At 32.5% G+C, this 25,480-nt stretch overlaps 1 protein-coding gene across 3 annotated transcripts; it reads right to left on the bottom strand.

Annotated features, from left to right (window-relative positions):
• Positions 1 to 354: 354 nt before the first annotated feature.
• Positions 355 to 24,238, bottom strand: LOC148620712 (condensin complex subunit 3-like). 3 transcript variants are annotated; one of them, XM_088574447.1, is made up of 24 exons: positions 24,177 to 24,238; positions 22,826 to 22,931; positions 21,711 to 21,935; positions 19,675 to 19,903; positions 19,294 to 19,524; positions 18,800 to 18,992; positions 18,194 to 18,343; positions 17,242 to 17,358; positions 16,607 to 16,820; positions 15,287 to 15,463; positions 13,959 to 14,066; positions 13,630 to 13,749; positions 12,948 to 13,160; positions 12,478 to 12,659; positions 11,688 to 11,862; positions 10,704 to 10,874; positions 10,006 to 10,126; positions 9,214 to 9,333; positions 7,137 to 8,627; positions 5,045 to 5,327; positions 4,303 to 4,398; positions 3,924 to 3,992; positions 2,848 to 2,910; positions 355 to 1,787 (listed from the first exon to the last, which is right to left on the bottom strand). In XM_088574447.1, exons 2-24 carry the CDS (start codon positions 22,922 to 22,924, stop codon positions 1,766 to 1,768), a joined length of 4,869 nt encoding a protein of 1,622 aa, XP_088430573.1. In that variant the 5' UTR covers positions 22,925 to 22,931; positions 24,177 to 24,238; the 3' UTR covers positions 355 to 1,765. The 3 variants fall into 3 exon arrangements, with proteins under 3 accessions (XP_088430573.1, XP_088430574.1, XP_088430575.1); XM_088574448.1 differs by lacking the exon at positions 24,177 to 24,238 and adding an exon at positions 24,076 to 24,171; XM_088574449.1 differs by lacking the exon at positions 24,177 to 24,238 and adding an exon at positions 23,961 to 24,038.
• Positions 24,239 to 25,480: the final 1,242 nt, after the last annotated feature.

Below are 25,480 nucleotides of genomic sequence, written 5' to 3'. Positions count from 1 at the left end.
TCTTTACTGGTTGATATATCAAAAACCCGAAATTAATCTTAGCCTTCCTTTTGTGGTATGACACCTTGTGGTATAATTTCATTCACATTTACTCAAATTGTTGTCTGCATCACTCGAAAATGCTTGTTCCTGGCCCCTAATACCATAACAGTTTGAGTCAGATCCTCCAAAATCAATCCAAGCCTTCTTTTTGTGGTATGATTCATTGTGGTACAATTTCAAAGAGAAACATTCAAAATACAGGTTTTGTCAAGACATCCTTAAAAATGCTTGTTTCTGGTTCTTTGGGCAAGGTGAGCAAACAATAAATAAATCTTTACAACTAAATTAAATTGAAGTTCAATAAAGAATAAATAAATCTACATTTTTATTGCAAATAAAAAAACATACATTACTTTTCATAAATGCAACATTCCATAAAAATTGTTTTAAAACTAAACACATAAGAAATCTTTACAGTGAACACTTTCAAGTGATTAACAAAGAGTTTATGAACACATTCTGTGATTAATAATTATATATTTGACATGTAACATAATAAGACCAGCGCCTTAGTCTGTTTGATTCCACTTTCTGTATGAATTATTTAACTAGAGGCTCAAGAGAGCCTGAATTGCTCACCTGGTTAACCATTTGCTTATTTGAAAAACTTGAGGAATGACACAGGCTAAGTTAAAATCAACTAAATTGTCAAATGCAGGAAATGCTTTTCATAGCATTTTCATGACCTGAACCAGAATTTTGCTAAAGGCAACAATTTTTGAATTTCTTTCGAAAACCTGTCTTTTGACCCCTAAGTTCCATTTTTAGCATCGGCAGCCATATCTATTCACGAATTAAAAATCACAACAGTCATTGTGACCACAATACACTAAAGAACTATTATGCTTATTTTCATTCAATGATCTTAAATGGTTTTAGAGAAGAAAATTTTCGAAGATGTACATGTGAAAAAAATCTACAAAAAAACTGTTTCAGGGGTTGCAACTCCTACATTAGTCAAGGAATGGTTTTGAAAATTTTGGCATCGGTCCTTCTCATGATGCTTAACAATTTTACCCATGCCAGAAATTTGGCAATGGTAACGGTTTTTGAGTTATTTGCAAAAAACTGCCATCTGATCCCTATGTTCTATTTTTAGTAATGGCGGCCATGTTTTTTCATGAATCAACAATCCCAACAGTCAATTTGTGTGGGATACCATAAGAAACATATATGCCAACTTCCACTGAATTCTGTGCAATGGATTTTAAGAAGAAAATTTTCAAAGTTGCACAAGCGAAAATACAAAAAAAACTGTTTCAGGGGCTGTGACTCCTACATCAGCTGACCAATCATTTTGAAAATTTTGGCATAGGTCCGTCTCATGATGCTGAACAATATTATCCACACAAAAATTTGCTAAAGGCAACGGTTTCTGAGTTATTTGCAAAAAACTGCCATCTGACCCCTATGTTCTATTTTTAGTAACGGCGGCAAAGTTTTTTCATGAATCAACAATCGGTCATTTTGTGCGGGATACCCTAAGGAACAATCATGCCAAGTATAAAACCTGTCAGTCCAGTAGTTTCAGAGGAGAAGATTTTATAAAATTTGTCCACAATGACGATGACGGAAACCCAGTGATGGCATAAGCTCACTTGGTCTTTGGCCAGGTGAGCTAAAAATCAGTTTGTCTTAAAAGTCACTGCTGTCTTAAGGTTAAAGACATGTCCATAATTAATTAAACTTCATCCAAAGTACATCCACTCATACTCTTTACAATCTACTTCTTTCTTGCAACTCTCCTGAAATTTAATAAAACAAAAAATTAAAAATTGCCTATTGTAGCGATATGTCCCTTGCCACTGGTAAAATTTAAATCCAAATCTCTTATAAATTTCTAATCTAATAAATAGCAGCGTGACATGTGGTGTTTATCAACTCTTAAAAAAATTCAACAAAATCTAACAAGTCTGAGCAGAACTGTTGATACTGGCAGACAGTCAGACAGAAAAATTTGGGTAGAATAAGCAAAGAAAACCCTGAACCCCCCCTTCCCCCCACCAATTTCTGAAACCCTCTTCTTCAAAATATGTGGATCCACCACCATAATTATGTTACAACAAAGTTTAAATCATGATGCTGAGTACTAAGTTCTATAATGATTTAAGCACTGTCTTAATAGAAAACTGGCTTTATCGCAGACCCTGAAATAAACATTTAAATGTCCAACTTTGTTGGCAAGACATACATGAAACTACTTTTTAGTTAGATTAGTTCCTGCCAATTCACACCAAAAAACTGGAAATCACTTGAGATATAAATTAATACTGGACTAAAATAGATTAAATGGGATTTCCACATACCAATATTTCAATTCAGATTAAATGGGACTTCCACAAACCAATATTTCAATTAAGATTAAATGGAATTTCCACATACCAATATTTCAATTCGGATTAAATGGAAATTCCACAAACCAATATTTCGATAGATTAAATGGAATTTCAACATACCAATATTTCAATTCAGATTAAATTGAATTTCCACATACCAATATTTCAATTCAGATTAAATGGGACTTCCACAAACCAATATTTTGATTCAGATTAAATGGAATTTCCACATACCAATATTTCAAATCAGATTAAATGGGACTTCTACAAACCAGTATTTCAATTAAGATTAAATGGGACTTCCACAAACCAATATTTTGATTCAGATTAAATGGAATTTCCACATACCAATATTTCAATTCAGATTAAATGAGACTTCTACAAACCAATATTTCGATTCAGATTAAATGGAATTTCCACATACCAATATTTCAATTCATTTGATTACCATACTAGTAAACAACAATACCTAAGAGATGATGCAGTCCTAATGCCTTCTTTCAGCTTCCCTGTCTGTCTTGTTGGCTTCTGACTGCAATTTTTAAAATTGCAAACTTTACTAAAAAATACTTTGTACTACCAACAGAAGACAATCTCAACTAAATCCTTATTTGGATGATCTCTTGAAGTTCAGATTTTTTTACACTTTTGAACATTTTTTTCTGTTCTTAATCATGCAAGATAGAACAATGTTGATGAAGAAGTGTATTTTAACTTAGCATGTTTACAAAGAAATAACGGCCATCAGGGTGTTACAAATCTTCAAAGACGTTTTTTGTCTGTCACTTTCAGAGATGCTAGATTTTCAACATTTTGCATATCGATATGCATTTATAATGCCATACTATCACAGGTACAATGAAATCCATGAAACATCTAGGAGTACACACACGTTTATAGATAGACAATGGCACTCATCAAGGCAATCTAATACTTTAATAAAAAAAAGTATTATTTTATACCTTGACCTGATTTTAAGAGGTCAATAAACAGAACAGTAATTGACAAAATTGTAACATTAATAAACAGTAAAAAAGACTTAAATGGTAAATACTGGACTTTAAATTGAGAAATTGAGCTACAAAGCTTCAGGAATTCAGACATGTATTATTTTTACTTTTAAGATGAAAGCTACAGTCTTTAACTGAGCTTAAAAAAAGGCAGAAAACCTATATTCACAATAAATCAGGTATGTTTTTTTGTACAGTAAAACCAGATTAAATCCAATCCCTTTAGGACTTTAAAATTGATCCAGTTTAGATAGATGTACAGTTTACAAACTTTCAAAGCATATTTAAACTGATATTAAGGAATTTAAAATGTGTCCAATTTAGACAGTCTTTCCGATTATTCAGAATTTGGTTTAGACAGGTTTTCAGATTATTCAGTTTGGTTTAGACAAGTTTTCAGATTATTCAGAGTTTGGTTTAGACAGGTTTTCAGATTATTCGGAGTTATTCTGAGTTTGGTTAAGATTGGTTTTACTGTTCTTTCTCTAAGCAATAACTGGTACCAAGGTGGTTCCTACTATTAAAGATTAAATACCTAGCAGTTGATGGCTTCCCAGATCTTGTGCTTCTGGCTGGAGAATCAAAAACAGTGTTATCTAAATCACTGAAAATAGAACAAAACACAATTTAGAATTTAAACAGCCACAACAAAACTAGAAAAAATGTGCACAAAGCTCACTTGGTGACCCTCCACTTACCCCTGCCTCGCTCCACTCCATAGAACCATATAGCCCCAAAAGTATGTCAAATGAAAAGTTTCTAAAATTTCATGGAAGGAATCCTATACAATTAAATCACGATGGACGTCAATTACACAATGGAAGTGATTTTTTCAACCATAGTTAAGGGAATTCAAACCATGTTGGCCTACATATAGAGAACCCAGATTCCATACATTCATTGAAATACTATACCTGTCACTTAAAATAGTCTGTAACTCCTTGGCAGACTTTCTTGTAGACTTAGAGGACTTGGTAGAGGGTTTTGTAGGAGAACTAGTTTCTGAATCACTGAAATAAATAAGTTTTCAAATTTTATTGTTTTGCACTCCTGCCACTAATCATAGGGGCAATTTCATGTTTTATTTGAACACTTTTATACTTTAATAATACTTAAACTCTTTTAATTATGAGAAAAATAAGGCTGAGTTCAAATTCCTACACATGAAGAAAAGAATAACAAGAAAGTGTGTGATCCATAAGTTGACTTTTGAGTCCACCGTAATTTTTTCAACAATTAATAATATGGTAATATAAATGATATGACCACAACTTCATAGAAACGTTTGAACACAACTTACAGTTTCAGTGATGAACAGCTGAACAGAGAAATTCTATAAGCCCTGAACTCTCTGTATATTTACGAAATGAATCACAGAAACTTCACTTTATTATTGTTTTACCATGGGCTGGCCATTTATGTCACATAGGTTTTACCCCGTGGTAAAATAATGATAAAATGGAGTTTCAGTGATTTATATCGATTCCAATAGGACTAATTCTGTCATATTTTTGAATAGACACAGCCTATGAATTGCACAGAATGTTGGTGATGCATTTATCACATTTTTACCATGGCTGTGGTGTAAAGAGCTTTGGAGCATGTCATAGAATTAATTTTATAGTTAGAATCTAACAGTAATTTTTAAAGTTGTACCTTTCATTTATAGGTCTTGCACTACTTTTTTTCCTTGTTGTTCTAGGATTAGATATAATAGAAGAGTCGGTGTCCTCGTCAGTTGTCACTTTTTTAGCTGCTGTTCGTACATTCTTTCGTATAACAGTCTTCTTGGAATCACTGTCTGATTTCTGACCTGCCTTGACCCTAGATGACCTTACAGATGCCACAGGTGAATCTAAATCAGAATCTTTAGCTTTACCTCTTGTAACTCTTGTCACTGATCTGATTGATGTGTCAGTAGACAGCATGTCATCATCATCTATTCAGGTGTAAATAAAAAAACCATAAATAAGTAGCTGAGTGCATTTGATTTCCATATAATTTTGTCACAGTGCAAACTACACATTTTCAGAATAATGAGCCAAACTTCTAGATAAAATTTTTAAAAAGAATTATTTGTAATTTACCTTTATTTCAGGTCAAGTTGACCTCAATACTTTGCTTTGGCACAAGCAGCACTGGCAGTTTTTGATTCTTGTAAAAATTGTAGTATGAACAAAATTTCAATTATATGATGTAAAAAAAAAAAAATTGTGCATTGCATTTAAAATACTATTAAGAACTTTCCTTTTTTTAATATGTATAAACTGAAAGTCAATCTATACTACTGACCCAACTTCACACACATTTACAAATTTTTGTTCCATTTCACCGTTTTCCACAATATTAAATCCTACATAACAATTATACTTAAACAAAACCAATATCAGCTTCAGAAAATAATTTCCTTATCACAAGATTTTCAAAAACTAGACACTTTTATCAATTTGAATTTTCCCACCAATTTTACTTAGTTAAAAATAACTGCTCTTCGCTTCCTGTTTATAAATCGTAAAATATTAATGATAGGATGGATAATTTGACTTACAAGTGTGCTAAAATGATAATATTTAACACATTTATCCTTCCAGACACATTACTACCAGAAATAAATTCCCTAAATGTAAATTTATTACTAAATATCTTTCAAGGCCAAAAAGAAGTTCTTCAAATTTCAAGTTGATATGAAGACTAGATCTTAATTTTATTTGCATAAATAATAGAATATTATTGAGCAAATAAAGTGCAAGAAACATATTTACTGTTTATAAAAGAGCTATTGAATGATATAAAAGGAAATAAAGAACCTTAGCAAGCGCACTCACATACCCTACATGTCCCCATATTGGATACTCCAGCAAATTTGTTCATAAGAGAAATACATGTAGAAGGACTCTGATAAAAAAAAAAAAAAAAGGGATAAGAGTGTTTTTGAGACTTTAGACCTTCATCTTCTAACAAAATTCTGTTACTCAGAATGGTAGTTTCAAACTCCTTTTCTTAGAGTTTTAGTTAATCCAAAGTAAATATCGTCGCGAACAAAACGTATTGACCAGAAAATTATCATGGTGAACTTATATACCAAAAATCATGTCATAATCTGCAAGCGTTTAGAAAAAAAAATTCTGAAAAATGGTTATATCTGTGAATTCAGCTAAGTTTTATTTCAAGGCCTGTAATTTTGGTAAAAATCATCAGAGTGGAATCCAACTACAAACTTGTCCTGTAACTTATCATGGTGAATTTATATACTAAAAATCACGTCAATATCTGCAAACGTTTAGAAAAAAAGTAAAAAAAACTGTTATTTCTGCGAATTTCGCCAAGTTCAAGGCCCGTAATTTTGGTAAAAATCATCAGAGCAGAACGAAAATTAGACTTGACCTGTAACAAATGGTGAACTTATATACCAAAAATCATGTCAATGTCTGCAAGTGTCTAGAATAAAAAGTCCAGAAAACTGAAGATGGACTGACAGACTGAATGGTCAAAAACATTATACCCTGGGGTATAATTACATTTGTACAATATTTTTGTGTAGTATTCAGAAATAGTAGGGAAGTTCCAGTGGTAGACCGGTGACAGAAGGTTTTTGGATTCTGAAGGATCAAAAACCCCAAAACAATTTTAATTTTTCTTTTCAAGCACTTAAAGGGGTGTCCAATCCTTTCAAAAGAAGTACATGTGGTAACAAATGATACCTGACTAGGTCAATAAAATGGAAGTATAAATTATCAAGACAGCTTACCTGAATCATCGAAGGATGGTTTAGCACTGCCTCTTGTAGTTTTACTTCCTTGTTTAACTGCAGTACTCTTCTTGGCTTTCTTTGGAGACGATTTCACTGTGGAATCAGTTGATGCCATATCCTCCTCTAAGAGAGTCTTACCTCTCCTGGTATTCTTTGAGGTAGATGCAACAGATGACCTGCTCGTTGGGACTCCTTTACGTGTGTTCCGTGAGACAGATACTTGGGAAGAATCAGTTGAAGGAATTTCATCTTCTTCAGAGGAGGCTGGTATGGTTCTCTTTTGTCCCCTTGGTGACTTAATTGGAGATTCCTTTTCCTCATCTAAAACAAGTGAAGTCTTCTTGCCCCTAGTTTTTGTGGCCTTTACAGGTGATGGGGAGTCACTGCTTTGATGTGTCCTAGTTCTACGTGTTGAAGTATCCTCTTTCTTTTGAGCACCATGTGTCTTTTTGGTTGAAGGGCTGTCAGTCTTGGACTTAACAACTTTGCTAGAATCTGTTTTTGGTTTTTGCACAGGTGAATCCATGCCTACTGGTGATTTTCCTCTGGTACCCTTTCTCAGTGGAGGTGTTGCTAAGGTACCTTTCTCAACAGCACCAGTTTTATTTCTGACAGGAGTTCCAGTCTTGTTCTTTGAAGAGATATCTGACCTAGCTGGTGAATCATTCTTTCCAGTCTGAGACCTCACTCTAGATGCAGTAGGAGTCTTCATTGGTGAGTTCTCTTTACTTGGTGGGGCTGATCGTACACTTGACCTCTGAACTCTAGAATTTTTCTCCTTTGCACTGTTGTCTTTTCTTGGTGTGGGAGCTTTCCTTGGTGATTTCCCTTGTACTGGACTCTTATCCTCAACTGCCAATTTTCTCTTAGATGGAGTACCGCCTCTTTCAGGAGAGTTATCTTTCTTAGATGCAAGTATTCCTGAGCCTCTCCTTGGTGATTTTCCCATGACAGGACTCTTTTCATCAGCAACCAACTTTCTCTTTGTAGGAGTTTGCTCTTTGGCAGGACATTTATCTTTTCCTGCTTTGGACTTTTTAGCTGGAGACTCCTTCCTGACAGGAGAATCTTTCCTAATTTTTTTACCACCAGAGTCCTTTCCAGATAATTTGCCTTTCGGTGAAGATTCTTTTGCTGGAGATTTACTCTTAGGTGAAACAATTTCTTTTTCAGTGTTTTTTCTCTTACTTTGCATCTTTCCTCTTAGTGAAGGGCTTTCTTTCTTTTCATCAACAGATTTCTCCTTTTCACTGTCTTTTTCCACATTTTCCTGTTCTGCCAACTTCTTGGGTTTCAAGGTTTTAGCAGGTGTATGACTTTTAGCTGGGGTTGACCCTTTAGCTGGGGTCTTTTTACTACTTGGAGTTCTGACACCAATTAATCTGGGTGTTTCTGGTTCCTCTTGAATATCAGGGAAAACTTGAAGTTCTCGTACATCAACCTCCAAGTCAGTTGAATCCAGAGACCTTGTAGAAGTTGTTGACTTTACTGGAAAAAAATAATCAGGACAATTCATTCTGTGATTAAATAAAAAAAGAAGTATTCCTTGAAGCTTTTGAAAGAGGCCAGTAAAAAAAGGGCACTCTAGCACGTTCAGGGCAAATGCAAAGGCATATCATGCAAGCATTAACATCCTTTTAGCGAGAATGGCAGGGTGCCCACACCCACCCAAACCTATCTGAAGAGAACACTAGTAATTTTATTGAAAAATCAAGTAGGGATATTTGTTTTTCAAAGAATCATTCATGTAAAGTGAATCAGAGTGGCATAGAAAGTGATCATAGCTTCAGCTTACAGACTTAAATATTCTTATAAAACATGCATAAACCTATATAAGGTAATAAACAACAAAAATTATAATCATCATAATGCTCAACTAAAGAAAGTTTATCAGAGTCTAGTTTCATAAAAACTCTCAAATTAAGATTTTCCTCAAATCATTAATTTCAAGTAATCTGATTGGTCGAAGTTTGAGTTTAGAAAGGATATGAGGAAAATACTTTAAGATTATTCATGAAACCAGGCCCTGGTAATCAAAGATACCAAACCATTCAAAATTTTCTTAGTGGCTTACTTCTCTTAAGAGTCCTAGATTCTTGGAAGAGTGATCCATCTAACTGTTGCGCAGTATCATTCAGACCTGATCTATCTACTGTTGTATTCATACTGTCACCAGCACCTCTTTCTTGTTCTCCTAGAAAAAATAGTGCAGATACATATTTTAGTAACAAATCATTGCGTACGTTTTACCTAAAAAAATAAGGCCTATCCCCAAATATGTTTTAGGTGGACTGGGAAGGAGCTTAATTGGACTAAATTTAAAGGACTTTGATAAACCTTAGCAAATTTTAAGGTCAAGTTTAAGAGTTTTTTCTACCGAAGGGGAGGGGTGCTTCATAACCCCTGGATAAGGGCCTTGATAAATATCATATACAGATATAAAAGAAACACTAGAACTTCATGTTAAAATAAATAAAAACTGATGAAAGTTACTTACAGACTAATACATGTACTTGTATGGTATAACTCATTGTCTTTAATGTGGATTTTCAACCAAAAAAAAATCTAGTTTCCAAGGGTAGCTCATAATAGAATAAGAGTTTGTTTTTGTCTCCTTGGTTCTGTTGTGCTCACAAAAGTGTGGAGCAGCAACATAAATAAACTGAAAGTGAGAACGAGACAAGACAGAAACCAGAAATTCTAGACTTGGGCCAGGTGCAAAAACTGTGGCGGGGTTAAAGTACTTTGGCATGATCACAATCCTCCACCTTTTCAAATCTAACCAGAGTGGAAAATATATTGCACAATTTTACACTGCTAAAAATAATGCTTTATACCATAAGTTTTGTTAAGCTTTTAAATATACCTTCAGCAGGTTTGTTTTCTGTTGATTCCTCCTCCATTGTTGATGTTTCTTCAGGCAACAATGACTTTACATGGTTCTTGACCTTTTCAATAGTTTTTAGACACATATTATCTTTGACAACCTGAAATATATTTAATTTTATCATTTGTAAGATTAAAAAAGTTAGGCAGAAAGAAAAAAAAACTCTTTATTCCAGACTTGGTCACTATTGTAACTTAATAAATCACAATAAATAAAACTCACCATCTATCTTCTATCTATGAAAATTCACCAATCAATCTTCTATCTACGATTGTGTTATAACATTCTATGGCAGATATTTCATCCATTTTAAGAAAAAATTGTCTATCAAACAAACCCTGTTTTCATGCAAGTCAGATACACAGAACCTTATTTCAAATGTGCTAGCTCACAGAATTAACAGCCTGTAAATTGGCATATCGACACACTCGCCCACATTTTGACATTCAAGCCAACAAGTCCTCCATATATCTCATATATGCCACGTAAGTAGCAGAAAAGTAGTTGATACCAATTTATTTCTTAGTCTTTAGCATGATTCTCCTGATGATCGAAATCTCAACCTCAAGCGATCAAAGAAATCATCCTACCATGAGACTACCAAAGCGGTTTTAATCCAAGAAAATCAATACCAATGATTATAATCAATATACATGTACAACCACATTCAATTGTACCTTGGATAATTTGTCAGTAAGAACAGCAACCTCCTTCAGGTTGACAATATTAGTAGGTGATAGCTCCAGCTGGTTTAGAACCCTGACAAATAGTTTGAGACTGCTAGATTCTGGGTTGGAAAGGATCTCATTACAGATGGCAATACTCAAATTATCATGACCTGGGTTCTCCTGAAATAAAGGTAAATTATTTTAAAATTGTACCTAAAACAGATCGGCATATGTGAATAAATGGATTCAGCCCCTTCAAACTTATGATATCATTTCTTGGCATAACTGTCTGAATTAGAGACAATAACACCAAGTTTTGTAACGTAAGCAGTAGCAGTGTTAATCTTCAAGTTGTACTAGTCCTTGCATTAAAAGAAAACTCTGAACAAAAGGAAAATATAAAGTTCCAAGGCATACCCAAAATTGTACAGGCAGTTGATATTGGACAGCACCAAAAATTTCTTACAATGTATGTTCATCTATATGAAACACACCAAGCTTGAAATAAATCCATATATGGACTGAATAACAGGACAGACAAAGTGATTCCAATATACCACCCACTCACTGAGTGGGGGCTTAAAAATATCATACATTGCATTTTTTTTACAAATGAGGATAGGGATAGAAAAATAACTAAATCAAGTTAAGTGTATAAATTTCTCCACTTTGTGTTTAATAGTCAAGTTATGGAAAAAAGTTGTCTATTTAAGGAATGACTGTTATAGTTTTTCTGTATATGAGGAAATAACCTAAATCATGTGGTGTACCATGGACATTGAGGTTATTTCAAATACACTGAAAAACTATAATAGTCATTTCTTATAATTTAATTTTAGTATCAAAATTTAACGAATAAATCAGCAAAGAAGGTTGATGACGTCACAGTCACATTACAAAATTTGGTCTATGAGATGATGGACAAAATGTTTCATCCAATCATAAAAGCATATTACATCTGAAATTAAATTATATAAATATACCATCCCTTACAGAGATTTGTTCCTCAGATTTCTGGTTTTCTAGAAGCAGTTTTGTGTTGGTGAGTTGTACAAGTAGTTCAGCGACATTATCAGCATTCACTTCAGCCAGAGGACTGGACAATGGAGCACCCACAATAGTCTTCAGTGTGGGAAGGAAGGCTTCTTCTATAGTCTCTTGGTTAGATCTAGAACAGGAACTCATTGGCTTCAGTTTAGATTTACTATGTTTCAATTGATTATAAACTCATTGACTGGAAAAATACTATTATGCAACATTGTACTTTCTTAAAATGGTGTAACATACAAATGATAAATATAATTTTAACAATAGTTTCGAGAAGGTTGAATAAATTGTTAATTTCCAGGAAATCCATATTGTATTGATACACATATAAGCAAACATTGATTTCTTAAAACTGTCTCTCTAAACAGTAAAAATAAGTAATTAAAGGAGCACAGTACATTTAATAATTCTAGACACATTACTGCAAGAACTAAATTCCCTAAATGCAAATTTGTTACTAAATATCTTTCATGGCCAAAAAGGAGTCACTCAAATCTTCAGTTGGTTTGAACTATAGATCTTAATTTTATTTGTAGAAATGATAGAATAATACTGAGCTGAATAAATGCCAGAAACATATTTACTGATATGAAAGAGATATTGGATGATAGGAATTACATTTGGACTATATTTTTGTGTAGTGTTCAGAAATAGTAGGGAAGTTCCATTGATGAACTGGCAACATAAGGTATTTTGATCCTTAAGGACCAAAAAACAAAAAACAAAAAAAACAAACCTTCCAGCAAATGCAAAAATAGGCAGGAATGTTCCAAGACAATGTCTGAGGTGGGTATCATCTTCTGTTACTGGGTTGTACCATAGTAATAACAGGTGAGACAGTATCTTAGAAGATATTACTCTGCCTGATAACATCAACTTAGCCATACCTTCAGCAGCAATGGTACGTAATTCAGAATTCTACAACAGAAATAATTATTTTATTTAAATTTTTTTCAAGCTCAGAAATATGATATTTTTGCCGAAGAAATATTTTCATAATATTTCTTCCTACAACAGTGTAAAATGCTACAAAATCTTAAAAGAAAGAAAAGATAGTTATGTTGAGGCTACAAGTATGCAGAATACTTCACAATCATCATTTCAGTTGTGTGTACATGCAAGTGTATGGTACAACTAAAAACTTTACAGGCTTGTTAAAAAGCAAACCAGCTTCCTAATATGTTCATGAAAAAGAATGCTTCATACCTGACTGTCAAGGAAAGCTGTAAGGAAAGCCACCAATTTTGAAGCTTGTTCTGAATTATCTGATTCTTCATATAGATCACCACTGGTATTAAGATCCGCTGGTTTCTGTCCTGTCGACCCATGTTTGATAGCTTCTGTACCATGCATGTGTAACAGGTCTATCATTACCTTTAGTGCTGTAATTCTGACTACCTCAACATCTATCTGGGATGCCTATAAAGCAACACAATGATGTTAAAAGCTTTGTAATTCAAAAGCTATCAACTTCTACAGACTTTCCAAGCTCTTCCAATCCCGTTTTAACCCCCAATATTTCGAGTTTTTCTTTTAGGATGATATTGCAATTAATACAAACCTTTATCATAAAAGAAATGTGATCTGAATTTGTTTCATATATGGATTGTAAAACTAAAAGAAATGTATTCAGACTAAGTCTGCTGTGAGAAACTTTACTTTCAAAGAAAAAGAAGTGCAACATACAGTACAATTCATCATTCAGAACCTTAAAACCAAAGCAAAATTTATTTTCACCATCAATTTTTTTTGAAAACTTTAAACAAGAATATGGTAAAAATTACTGAATTTAAGTAAACTACATATAAATATCAACTTCTTATTAATTAAAAAGTTCTGGTATAATTTTTTATCACTTTAAAGTACTTTAAAGAAACAAAATTGTTACCTGCATGAAAAGTGGTAAGTGAACAAGCACCAAATCTTTATTTAACAAGCAACAGAGGCCAAGTGACCTGACTGCTAAGTTTCTTATTCCAGCATCTTCATTCATAATACCAGGTAATATCTACAAATAACAAAAAGTCAGTGTAATAAAACACAACACTTGAAGTTCAAAGGCATGACTTTCTATCATATAAATCAGTTGAGAATTATATTAAAGAGACAATGTAAAATTGATCCTGGCATCTAGGGGAAGCTGGGATTTTTATGACAAATCAATTCTTTATCATTCCAAACCGACATTGTGTGGGGGTATAATTAAATATCTCCTACCAAAGTTTCTATAAGAGTCTGTAAGGATGGATTAAGGGTTTTCAGAGGTAAGGCTTCCAACATCTCAGCAACAATAGCTTGGCACTTGAGCAATGTAGCAACATCAGTCTGAAAAAAGAAATAATACCTTACTGACAGTGTGTGGCTCCAGCAAACTCTGTTTTTTAGACACTAGGATCTTTTAATACCGTATTTTCCGTCTATAAGTCAATGTGGAGTATAGATTGAATTGCCAAATTTTGACCAAAAGCGATGAAAAAACATAGATAAGTCGAATTCAGCAGATAAGTTGAGGGTCAGACGTGTGCATTAATATCATACATGTCAGCAGAGGTCCGAGTTGAGCGGTTTGTTTTCAACAGCATATTATTCCAGCGATGTTACTTAGGATAAGATTTCTGAAATAAATTAATATCTCTGTTTTTGTTAAAGTCTACTTAGTCCGGGAGTTCAATTATTTTTATTGAATGGTGTGTCAATGGCTTTGAAGCTTTAGATCATTAGGAGAATGAAAACGTAAACAAGTCAAACACAGGCACCGAAAATCTGTTTGACGAATTGGTCATAATTACGAGCGGTACTTAGAAAACAATATTACCTGGTATTACGAAATACAATAAAAGATAATTGTTACCTGCAAATTTGGTTGCCATTAGCCAATTAGATAACACTTCAACTCATTATAATTTGAGCCATGTGCGAATGTATTACGACATACCGTAAATGGGTATAAATTTGCATATTAAAGGACCGGTAACTCCAAAACACTCGATAATGTTTTCCAAGTTAAAAAAGAGTTTTGTTAACATATCTTCTATAGAGTTTATTTATATATTTTACCCGGTTTCAAAGTTTCAGTTCTTATTAACATCATCATATTCATTTATAAAGGATAGCATCAGCGATTAATAATATTCAAATTCAATCGCCGGTTTGACTGTTTGAGTGACGGCTTTCGTTGATTGCATTTTACCAAAAATTTTGAATAAAAGCAATCAAAAGACTTATATCTGATAGCCAAACAGCTTGACACATACACTTGTATCAGATAGCCAAACAGCTTGACACATAGACTTATATCCAAACAGCCTAACACATAGACATATCCAAACAGATAGCTTGACACATAGACTTACATCCAAAACTTTATTTTGAAAGGCAGATCTGATTTCACGACACTAACAAAAAACACAAAATAGCAAAAATTGGGAGTGAACACACAATTAAAAAAAAAATTGTACTGGTAAAATCGGGATATGAAAAATGCAGAATTTCACTTACAGGCAGAAAAATCTATGGAGGGTATATACTAAACCATGAAAACTGACCTTTTCTGATCTTACTTCCTGAACCTGTGGCTCATTGTCTTTCAACAGTTGGTCTCTTTCCTCATCTAATTCTTTAATTGATTCCTTAATGTCTTGTGCCTTACTGAAATCCTGACTCCTAATGCTTTCATCTAATTCTTCTTTCAGCTGGTTGATCTTGACCCTTATCCCAGCAATCTATAAATATCACATTAAAATACTACTCGAGTCCTTTAAAAAAATACTATTTCTATTTAAAATTCCAGTAATTTGAAGAAATAGCTGTTTACCCTCTGAACTCATATGATCCTGCTGTATACAATTTACACTCTATGTTGAAGCAAAAAAAAAATGTAGAAAAAAAATCTTTCATTTGTTGAAGATTGGTTGTCTCCATGGCTTAATCACCACATGCATACACAATTTTGACTTAATCAAATGTCTCCAGCAGTGTCCAAGCAACCAATCAAAATCTAAAATACTATCAGAACAACATGCTCCTTGCCCCTAGTGAAAATTCAAATTGTTCAATTCCAATAACAGCTGTAAAGTTTGTGGAATAAAATGACGAGGTAACATTTACATGGTTTCAACTACCCAGTGATTTAGATAAGAGGGGGCTATGCACCATTTATCACATTCCACCTGAAAATGTCTCCTTCAAATAATTTTTTTTAAAGATAGTGTTACGGAATGGCACATAGAAAAACTAGATATCATTAATAAACTGTTACCACAGATAAAGGTTTAATCTGTCTCATATGGTCACTGTTATTCAAAATTTGAAACTAACTGCAGGGAGCATATACATGAAACAGATATAGAAGTGCAAGGTAGTGATGCTAATGCAAATAAACTATAAATATCATTGAACTAGAACATGCTCTTCATGTTATATTGACTTGATCAGTAAACTTAACATTAAAATATTTACATGGATAATCAATACCTTAGTTTTCCCTTCAGCAAGACAGAGTTATCTCAGACACCTTAGATATTAAGTTCTCTAAAGAGGCTATAACCAGTTAGAAAACCTTAAAATCACCCAAGTTATTAGTATGCCAATTCAGAACGCCATGCCTGCAGTAATTTTATTGTTTTTGCATCATAAAACATTTTATTGTGATATCAAAAATGCTACATGTTTTACCTAATCTGGCTAAAATTATAAATATCCTTATTTCAGATATAAGAAAAACGTGCCCCATTATCAAAATATTGGTCGCAACCACTGTTACCCCACTTAATACTGATGACAGATGGAAGGATTAATGGAGGGAGAACATTACTAAGCTCCTCTGTCACACTGCAGGCCTGCAATAAGAGACAATGAATTTTTACCTTCACATCATTCTGTCGTCTCATGTCTTCACTGATATCTTTCTCCACAGTTGTTATTGGCTCTCTAATTTCTGATATTGTCTCAGCCATCTGAATAACCAAACTCTCAGAATAGTCCTTGATCTGACACAAACGTGGAACAATGTGTTTCACCAGGTTGAATGCAACATGGTCCTGTGTCAGCATGTAGTTCAATAAGGTTTCCAATGCTTTCCTAAAATGAAGTAAAATGAAATCAAAATGTTGGATGAAATAGAGATTGTACATTTAGTATAACAGATGCATGTTGTTTTTGTCCTGTTACATTTCTTAGACTATTGCTTAAATAATTGTTTGAACTATGTTTTTAACTTCCCCTGATCAATTTAAACCAGACACAGGTGCTACAAAACTTATAAAGTACTTCAGTCCAAAAATATTGGAAACAGTTGTCTTAGGAATGGAGTTACCATTACTTAAAATATTGGCAAACTAAGTACATTCTTCAGTTTTGTGGCACTAAGACCAGGATTTTATCAGACATAACAAAATATATAAAATCTACACATATCATTTAAAATCTAAAAAAAAAAAAGAAAATTTTTGAACTTCTGTCTGATTTTCCTATCAACCAAAAACAAACAAGACTAACAAACCTAGACACAGTATCTGCCAGATCCATATAACCAGTGATTGCTATAAGTTGCTGTATTACAAAATGTTTCTGTAACTGTATATCAATATCATCACATCCTTTTAGAGTATCTACATATCTGTAAATACACAAAGGAGAACCAGAAACTCATTAAATTCATACCCCACACTCTCCATTTTGATAACAAAAATGCAATAGGAGCCCCCTTAAGAAACAAAAAACATTCTGATCATAATTTAAAACAGAAGGTGCATGTCTTCACTATCCAAAAACTTTTCTGTGAAAGTTTCATCATATTCAATTCAGCAGGAAAGTGGTGTTGCAGATAAGAGGAGGTATGGACACTCCTATTTTTATATTCCCCACTTTGCAAAGCCCTTACAAAAATAATCAACAAGTTAATTTAATTTGTCCCATTACACAGATATCAAGTTCTATTGTCACAAGTCCTTTAATTATTTAATGATTAAAAAAATGTATCCTATAATAATACTACTTCATTCTAAAAGCTTTACACTTATACATTTTGTAGGTACGCAAACAGACATAACCGATTTCAGTTGCATACACCATTAAAAAAAACAAAGACAAATTTAAAGACATGTTGCAAAGTAAATAGTAAGAGAAGTTTCAATAACAATACAAATGCACTGTGAAAGTACTATTATTCGTGGGGCAGCAATTTTTGTGGTTTTTGTGGGTAGGCAAAACCATGAAATGTGGTTCCCAAATAAAAAGAGATTCCATGTGATTTGTATAATGAAAATCTCACAACCACGAATTTGTGATTTGTCCCTAAGCCACAAAAATTGGTATCCACGAATAAAAATACTTCCAAATATGCTACATGTACTTCTCAATCTAACATAGTGAGAAATATATCACTGACATAAATTCTCAGGTAACATTTTAAAAATATTTTCCTAAATTATTAAGTTTTTTACAATACATACTCTTTCATATATTTTGCAAATTCCAAACAGTTAGGTAGAACTTTCTCTAAATCTGCATCAAAGTCAGTTCCCAGCCCATTGATATGTTTACATAACATATTCCAATACAAGACACTCTCTGCGTTCAGTTTGTCTTGAGGTATTAAGATCCTGTAATGAAATCAGATAGACACTAGTCTGAAAAAATAATTGTAAAAAATGTTTGGTATCATTGAAGATAAATATTAACACAAACAGGGCCACACACAGCTATCTGACATGAGTAATATTTCAATAAAAAAATTATTAAAAACATTAAAGGTGTTATAAATCAATTCACCATGAAAAACGAATGTGGCTAAAATTTGTGCGAAATGAAGGAATTCTCTCTTAAAATAGAAAGCCAGTGAATTGCAGTATTTTACAGAAGAAACTCTTATGATATTAACTGATGTTCTTTAGGTAAAAGATTCCAGATCTTCAAAAGAGACTTGTATCCTAAACTATTTTACTTTATATTTAAAAGATGGTTTTATATGTTACATGTATATGATAACGTTTAGAAACTTATTCCATTTCATTTCAATACAAATAAAAAATTAACCACCAAGAATTCACACAGCTTACTTTTCATCAAGAATGTCAAAATTTTTAATTAACTCAGATGTAGGTGAATATTTAAAAAGAGTATTCAGCACAAGTTCACAAGTTTCTGTTGCATATTCCACATCTAAAGCTCCCAGTAACTCCAGTACATTTCCACCAAATGTTCTCAACCAAGCCTGCAACAACTTTGAAGAGCAGGCCTCTTTGACACTTTCTGAAAAGGACATGAAAATGTTTAGTGAAACTCAACTGAAGGTTCAAAGAAAAAAATTGTGTCAGGTCAAAGGTTAGTTTGGTTTTGAGATTTTAAAATCAAACAGATATTATACTTTTATACAGCACCCATGTAGTACCTATTTCCAAAACAACAGGTGGTGTAAAAATATACGTTGACATCCAGACACAAGAAGTGAAGTAACCTTTCCCTGTTAGCGATGGACAATGCTTTAATGTAGTGTAAACATCCAGACCCAAGAACTGTATGTTAATGTCATTATTTGTAATTTTTCTTTTACCAACTCTATCTGTAAGTCCTTCCTGAAGTAACCTTTCCCTGTTAGCGATGGACAATGCTTTAATATGGACTTTTTCACCCAGTATCTTGTATGCTGTCTTTCTGACTGTATCTTTGACATCTCTTGTCTTCTCTAATATAGCCTGAAGTGTTTTAGGAGAGGGTGCAATGCAGGTTAGAACAGCCCTTCTTACTTCTGGGTTTGGATCAGACTGGATCAAATAGAGGTAGGCTAAAAAATAGAATAAGACATTAAATCTTCAAATATTGTAAATTGAGAAATTAATGCATGCATTTATCACTACAAATTTCTCATTTTTTTTTAAATTACACTTAATATTGCTATAATTATAAAAATGTTGCTTTAGTTATTATTAAATACCTTTAATTACTGGACAACTTTCATCCTTAGGATCCTGCAACCTTGCCAGAGCCATCACTGCATGAAATCTCACAACCGGCTCCTTATCTCGCAATCTCTCCAACATGCACTGGTATATCTTATCATACAGGTCATCATCAATCTGTGCATCATCTCCTAAGTTGTTTAGAATCTTGTTGATCAACTGGCATACTCTGAATCTTACTGCTCGGGATGAAGCACTGTGGGACTAAAACAAATATAAAACTGCTCGGGATGAAGCACTGTGAGACCACAACAAATATAAAACTGATCGGGATGTAGCACTGTGGGACCAGAACAAATATAAAACTGACCGGGATGTAGCACTGTGGGACCAGAACAAATATAAAACTGATCGGGATGTAGCACTGTGGGACTAGAATAAATATAAATGTTCATATTGCCCACATTTGTACTGTGAAATAAAAATAAATATCATTGAGTTAGATATACATAATATTTCTAGTAGATAAATTTTCTTAGTTTTTTCAAAGATGACCCTGAATGACAATGCTTTAGAAGTTTAATATAAAAACATAAGTCACCAAATTTGATTTTGAGATAATCTAGCCTTAAAAAAGCCAATATTTTACTACATTTTATATGGACTCTGTAGAGAATATCAAAAAACTAAAATACCCTACACATTTCAATAGATCATTTATTTCCCCTTGGAAAAACTTTTCCCCTCAATTATCTTCCCTTTAAAGACACTTTGTAAAAAAAAATCATTGAAATAATTCAAATAAATTAATTTTGCATCATTTAATACACTATTAGTTAATAGAAAATATGTATGTCTCTATGATTTTGCGAGATGACTTAAAAGAATGCTACCGGTAATAGGTATTGGCTACCTTAAAAGTACACTCTAATAGACAGGAGATGATATAACAGAATGAACTGCCTCAGTCTCGTCTTGAGTGCAGGTCATGGGCCCGTATGCAAGTCATACCGAAGACTTTAAAATTGGTAGTCACTCCCTATGTGGCTCCAAATCAAAATATTGTGTCCAAGTGCAGTGACATGCTTACCTGTGGGGTGTTCTGTGAGCAAGTAAATTTAAATCTGAGTGAGGCCACTAACAATACTGACAATATAATTTTTTTTGAGAATGTACAAAAATGTGCAGTATCATTTATTCAAACATTAATACGTCTTTAAATATTGAATTTGGAAAAAAAAAACTTCGTTTTTATGCTGTGTGCAAAACTCATGTTCTGTATTATTAATTTATATTCAAGTAGGCCTTCATTGAAACAGGAGGCTCTCAGGAGCCTGAATCTCTCACCTGGTTAAATTTATGCCTTTCAAGAGCAAAAACTCTAACAAGGAGTTGTCTGACAACTTCGATACAAAAGAAGACTTTGGTAGGAATTATCATAAGGATCACTTCATCAATTGTAAGTTTCTTTCTATCTATTATAGTTTTCAAGATATTGGCTGAAAACTGCTTAAAACATCACTTCTTGCCTTTCAAGGGCAATTACTCTAACAAGGAGTCATCCAAAACTTTGATCCCAACAGACTTTTCTAGGCTTTATCATAAGGATCATATTGGCAATTGAAGGAATTGGATAAGCTTAATGGTTTTGGAGATATATGCAAAAACCTTTTAAGTGATTCTATGTTCTGTTGATGGTGGCTATGTTTCTTGACAGATCAAAAATCCCAACTTCAGTTCTATGCAGAATACCTTTAGGAACATTCATACCAAGTTTGGTACAAATTAGTCCAGTAGTTTTAGAAAAGAAGATTTTAGAAAGTTATAACATTAAAAATAGCTAAAAAAAACATAAAAAAAAATGTCCAAACGTGTCAACAGGAGAAAAGTTTCGAAAAATTGTGAACGACAATGTACACCACGTGATGTAAATAAATATGGAAACCGGTGTGGAACTAGTGTTTGGGTACTTGTTCACAATACCTATTGTGATATATATTATCCTATGTCCACAATATTGCAATACCTATTGTTTGGTGTATCATTGCAGCCCTAAAGTAATACATCATACCTTCAAAAGGAACTCAAACATTTCTAACAGCAATTTGTTCTGTGATACTTCATCAAGCAATGAATCATCTGGATCTGGGCCAGGTGTGTTAGGGTCAGGGTTCACAGAGGTTACAAACTTAGCTATAAAATCTATGGTTCTTTCTACTACTGGCTCACGTTGAAAAAAGATCATTGGGTATTTTAAGTAGTGGTTGAATTCTGGCCAAAATTCTGTGAAGTCAGTCTGAAAAACAATCATTGAATCTAAAAATGATGCTGAAAATTCAGAAAATATTTCTAAGGGAACTTAGCTGTTGATGCAATTTTTGTCATTTGCAACAGAAGAACTTTCCAAAAGCTCAAGTGGATTTTTTTCTACTTACGTACAAGTAATTTCTACAATGGTAAAAAAAAAGGCAATGATACAAGTGTAAACGTATGAACAAACTAAGTAAGTTATAATATTCTTATCAAATAAATGAATTAAACCATCAGATACACATGAGTATTAAAAATATAGGCAGACTTATGAAAATAGTAAGGAGTACCCCCCAAAACAGATAAAAAAAGGTAAGTTTTATTTTTTGTTGCAAAAAGCTGATTTTATTGACAGAAACCACCAAATACCATGGATGAATATATTAATAAAATGAATACAATTGTACATTTTATCATGTTGTTTTATGCTTTTTCTTGCCAAGAGCATCATTATATTCTTCAGAACTACATTTAGCAAAGTTTTTGTTCAATATTTTCATACCAGAAAGGACTATTTGACAACAATTGAAAGATTGTAAGATGACCTTGATAAATTGTGAGCCTTACACCAAAATCATAACGGTAGGCAACTCAGTGTACGATATCATTAACATTATCTGATGTAACACAAAGAATAAACTTCAAATTTTTGCACTAGGAGCCAAAAATTTAAACAGGGACTTTTTTGTATAGAATGACAATGATATTTCTGAAAAAAGTTGGGGACTAAATAAAATTGGTAGCAGCACTGGTTACTTGGTCCCTGACAGACTCATTCCCTGATTGTGATTTTTACAATCTCTGTAAGGATGTCTGCAGCATTTTGAATGTCAGACACTTCTTGTAACTTAAAATATTTTCCTACAGTGGACATACCTTGTCATAAATTTTCTCCATGTTCTTTAATAGATTGCTGTGACTTTTCATACTGTTCTGGCATTGTTCAAATATATCCTTCATTGTGGGCAGCTTCATGTTGGCCCTAAAATTTATGGTAATGATTAAATGACTAAGAATATAAAATGGTGAATATGTGTGGAAAATAACAAGAACCATTATACCAATCACAGACAATGAAAGATTAATGTTATCAAATGAAGAATATTTTTATTTTCATTATTTAAGTCCAAGTGTTTTTTCCCAGTGTTTACTGCAATGACTTCATCAGTTTGACCCATAATTCCCTACGAATGCCATACAATTTGGCCCAAAGACGTTTCTGACTATTTTCACATTTCAAACAATTTGGCCAAAGATGTTTCTATTTTCACATTTGTATAAAAGGCCTGAGTTTGCACATACATGTAGTAAGTTTTGTAAGTATTTCTGTCCTTATGGATCATTCCAGGTGTTGTCTGCCTTATAGGAAAGTATGTCAATCTCATTAGAGTTGTCATATTCATTAATATGCATATCATTAAGCGTCAAATAGATTGGCAAATAAACAACTAAATAAACAATTGATAATTTCGTGGATAGAATCCCTATTTTTAAAACTTATAACCTCGTTATTTAACATCTAGTTTTGGTTCTGTAAACTCACTGTTTCATTTAGATAAAAAAAATCATACTTTGTTACTTTGTACGTGACTTTATAACTCTTTTACTTTAATAGAATTGAAATATTTATTTGTAAACAACTATTTTCATAGAATTAATTATTATTAAAAATTTATGCCAGTGTTCTAGGATTCCTATTTCCCGTTACCCAGGACAAGTGAAATTTGGGTCGGGAAAAGTTAGGTACTTAGTTACACTTTCCTGTGGCAAGTGGAAAACTTCATATGCTATAAGGATTTGTTTTGTTAGGGAAGCAGTCATTGACTGTGGGAAAGTTGATTTAATATGAATTTTTCCCGAGGAAACGTCAATTTCTGAAAAATCATAGAACACTGGAATTTTTGGTTCACATTCTAGATCCTATGAAAGAGAAAAAAAATACAAATCATTCATTCTAGCCTAGCCATCACGTCATTTTGTAAATGTGAACTAATTTTCAGCTGGAAATTACAAGTAATAATGAAGAAATTGGCTATAGACTACATAGTATTTATAATTATTATAATTCGGGTACGGGAAAAAGTTGGTACGGGTACGGCATCCGGGTTACACACTTTAGACCTTACCACTTCGTTCTGATTGCAAAAGAAATGATAAATTCTTAACCAAGTAAGTACAATTCAAAGTATTAGTGTGATAGTGTAAATAGTGAACCAGATAAAGGAACCTCTCTTGTTTACAAAATTCAAAACAAAGGTGGCGCGCCAATGATTCACTTCCGGTCTTGATGCTAAACTCCCACAATATGCACAATCCCGAACATTTACAACGACAAAAATATTAGAAATTCATTTTCTAATATTACAAATTCATTTTCTAATATTACAAGTTCCTGATTTAGTAATATTATAAAATGAATTTGTAATATTAAAAAATCCCTTTGCAATATTGCAAAATCAGTCACATTTTTTAATATTACAAAATAATTTTCTAATATTAAAAAATCGCAACTGAATACGACAAGTCCATTTTCTAATATTAGAAAATCAATTTCTTATATTAAAAAATCGTTTTTTAATGTTAGAAATAAAATTGATTTTTAATATTAAAAAACTGTTTTGTGCTATTAGAAATCTAATTTGTGATATTAGAAAATGAATTTGTAATATTAAAAAAATCATTTTTTAGTATAAGAAAACACTTATTTTTTCCAATATTACAAATTCATTTTCTAATATTTCAAATTCCTGATTTAGTAATATTATAAAATATCACACATTTTGTAATATTACAAATTGAATTTTTAATATTATAAAATGAATTTGTAATATTATAAAATCAGTCACATTTTTTAATATTACAAAATGATTTTCTAATATTACAAAATCGTCATTGAATACGACAAATCCGTTTTCTAATATTAGAAAATCACTTTCTAATATTCAAAAATAGTTTTTTATTATTAGAAATTCAATTGAATTTTTAATATTAACAAATGATTTTTTAATATTAAAAAAGTGTTTTGTGATATAAGAAATCTAATTTGTAATATTAGAAAATGAATTTGTAATATTAAAAATCATTTTTTAATATTAGAAAATGCTCATTTTTTGTCCACTTTGGCTTAACATAGAAATATCTGTTCATACATGGGACATAATGCTGTAGATTCGAATTGAAACATTTTCTGTTGCATGCATCTTTATTTTCATCAAGGATTTGTATTTATCTTCTTGTTCTCGCATTTTCTGTGGGTGGGGTTTACAAAAAAAGGTCTTATACTGCTTTTATGAATATATCTATTCATTCTAACGGTGACTTTGTGTTACTACATGTGTATATGAAACATGGTAACGCTCCCGAAGAGAGAATAATATTCTTACTTACAGCTAGGAGTTAAATGCTATATATGAATCCTTGCTTACAGCAGAGAATGTGTAATTTGCAATGTTCATGATTCTTTTTTTTTGGGGGGGGGGTATTTAGTCCCGGAAATTAAGTATACCATCTGCATCTACATAATACGACGAT

Source organism: Perna viridis, chromosome 3 (assembly GCF_037379345.1).
Source record: "Perna viridis isolate PV_CMFRI_1.1 ecotype Kerala chromosome 3, ASM3737934v1, whole genome shotgun sequence".
Lineage (NCBI taxonomy): Eukaryota > Metazoa > Mollusca > Bivalvia > Mytilida > Mytilidae > Perna > Perna viridis.
This window is presented reverse-complemented; position numbering and strand designations above follow the sequence as displayed.

Coding starts and splice junctions, on each gene's coding strand:
- LOC148620712 (XM_088574447.1), bottom strand. CDS start 22,924: ATGAAGCTGCCCACAATGAAGGATATATTTGAACAATGCCAGAACAGT. Junction 19,904..21,710: donor TGTTTGAGTTCCTTTTGAAG/GTATGATGTATT, acceptor TATTTGTTTTAG/TCCCACAGTGCTTCATCCCG. Junction 13,161..13,629: donor ACTTACCACTTTTCATGCAG/GTAACAATTTTG, acceptor GTTGCTTTATAG/GCATCCCAGATAGATGTTGA.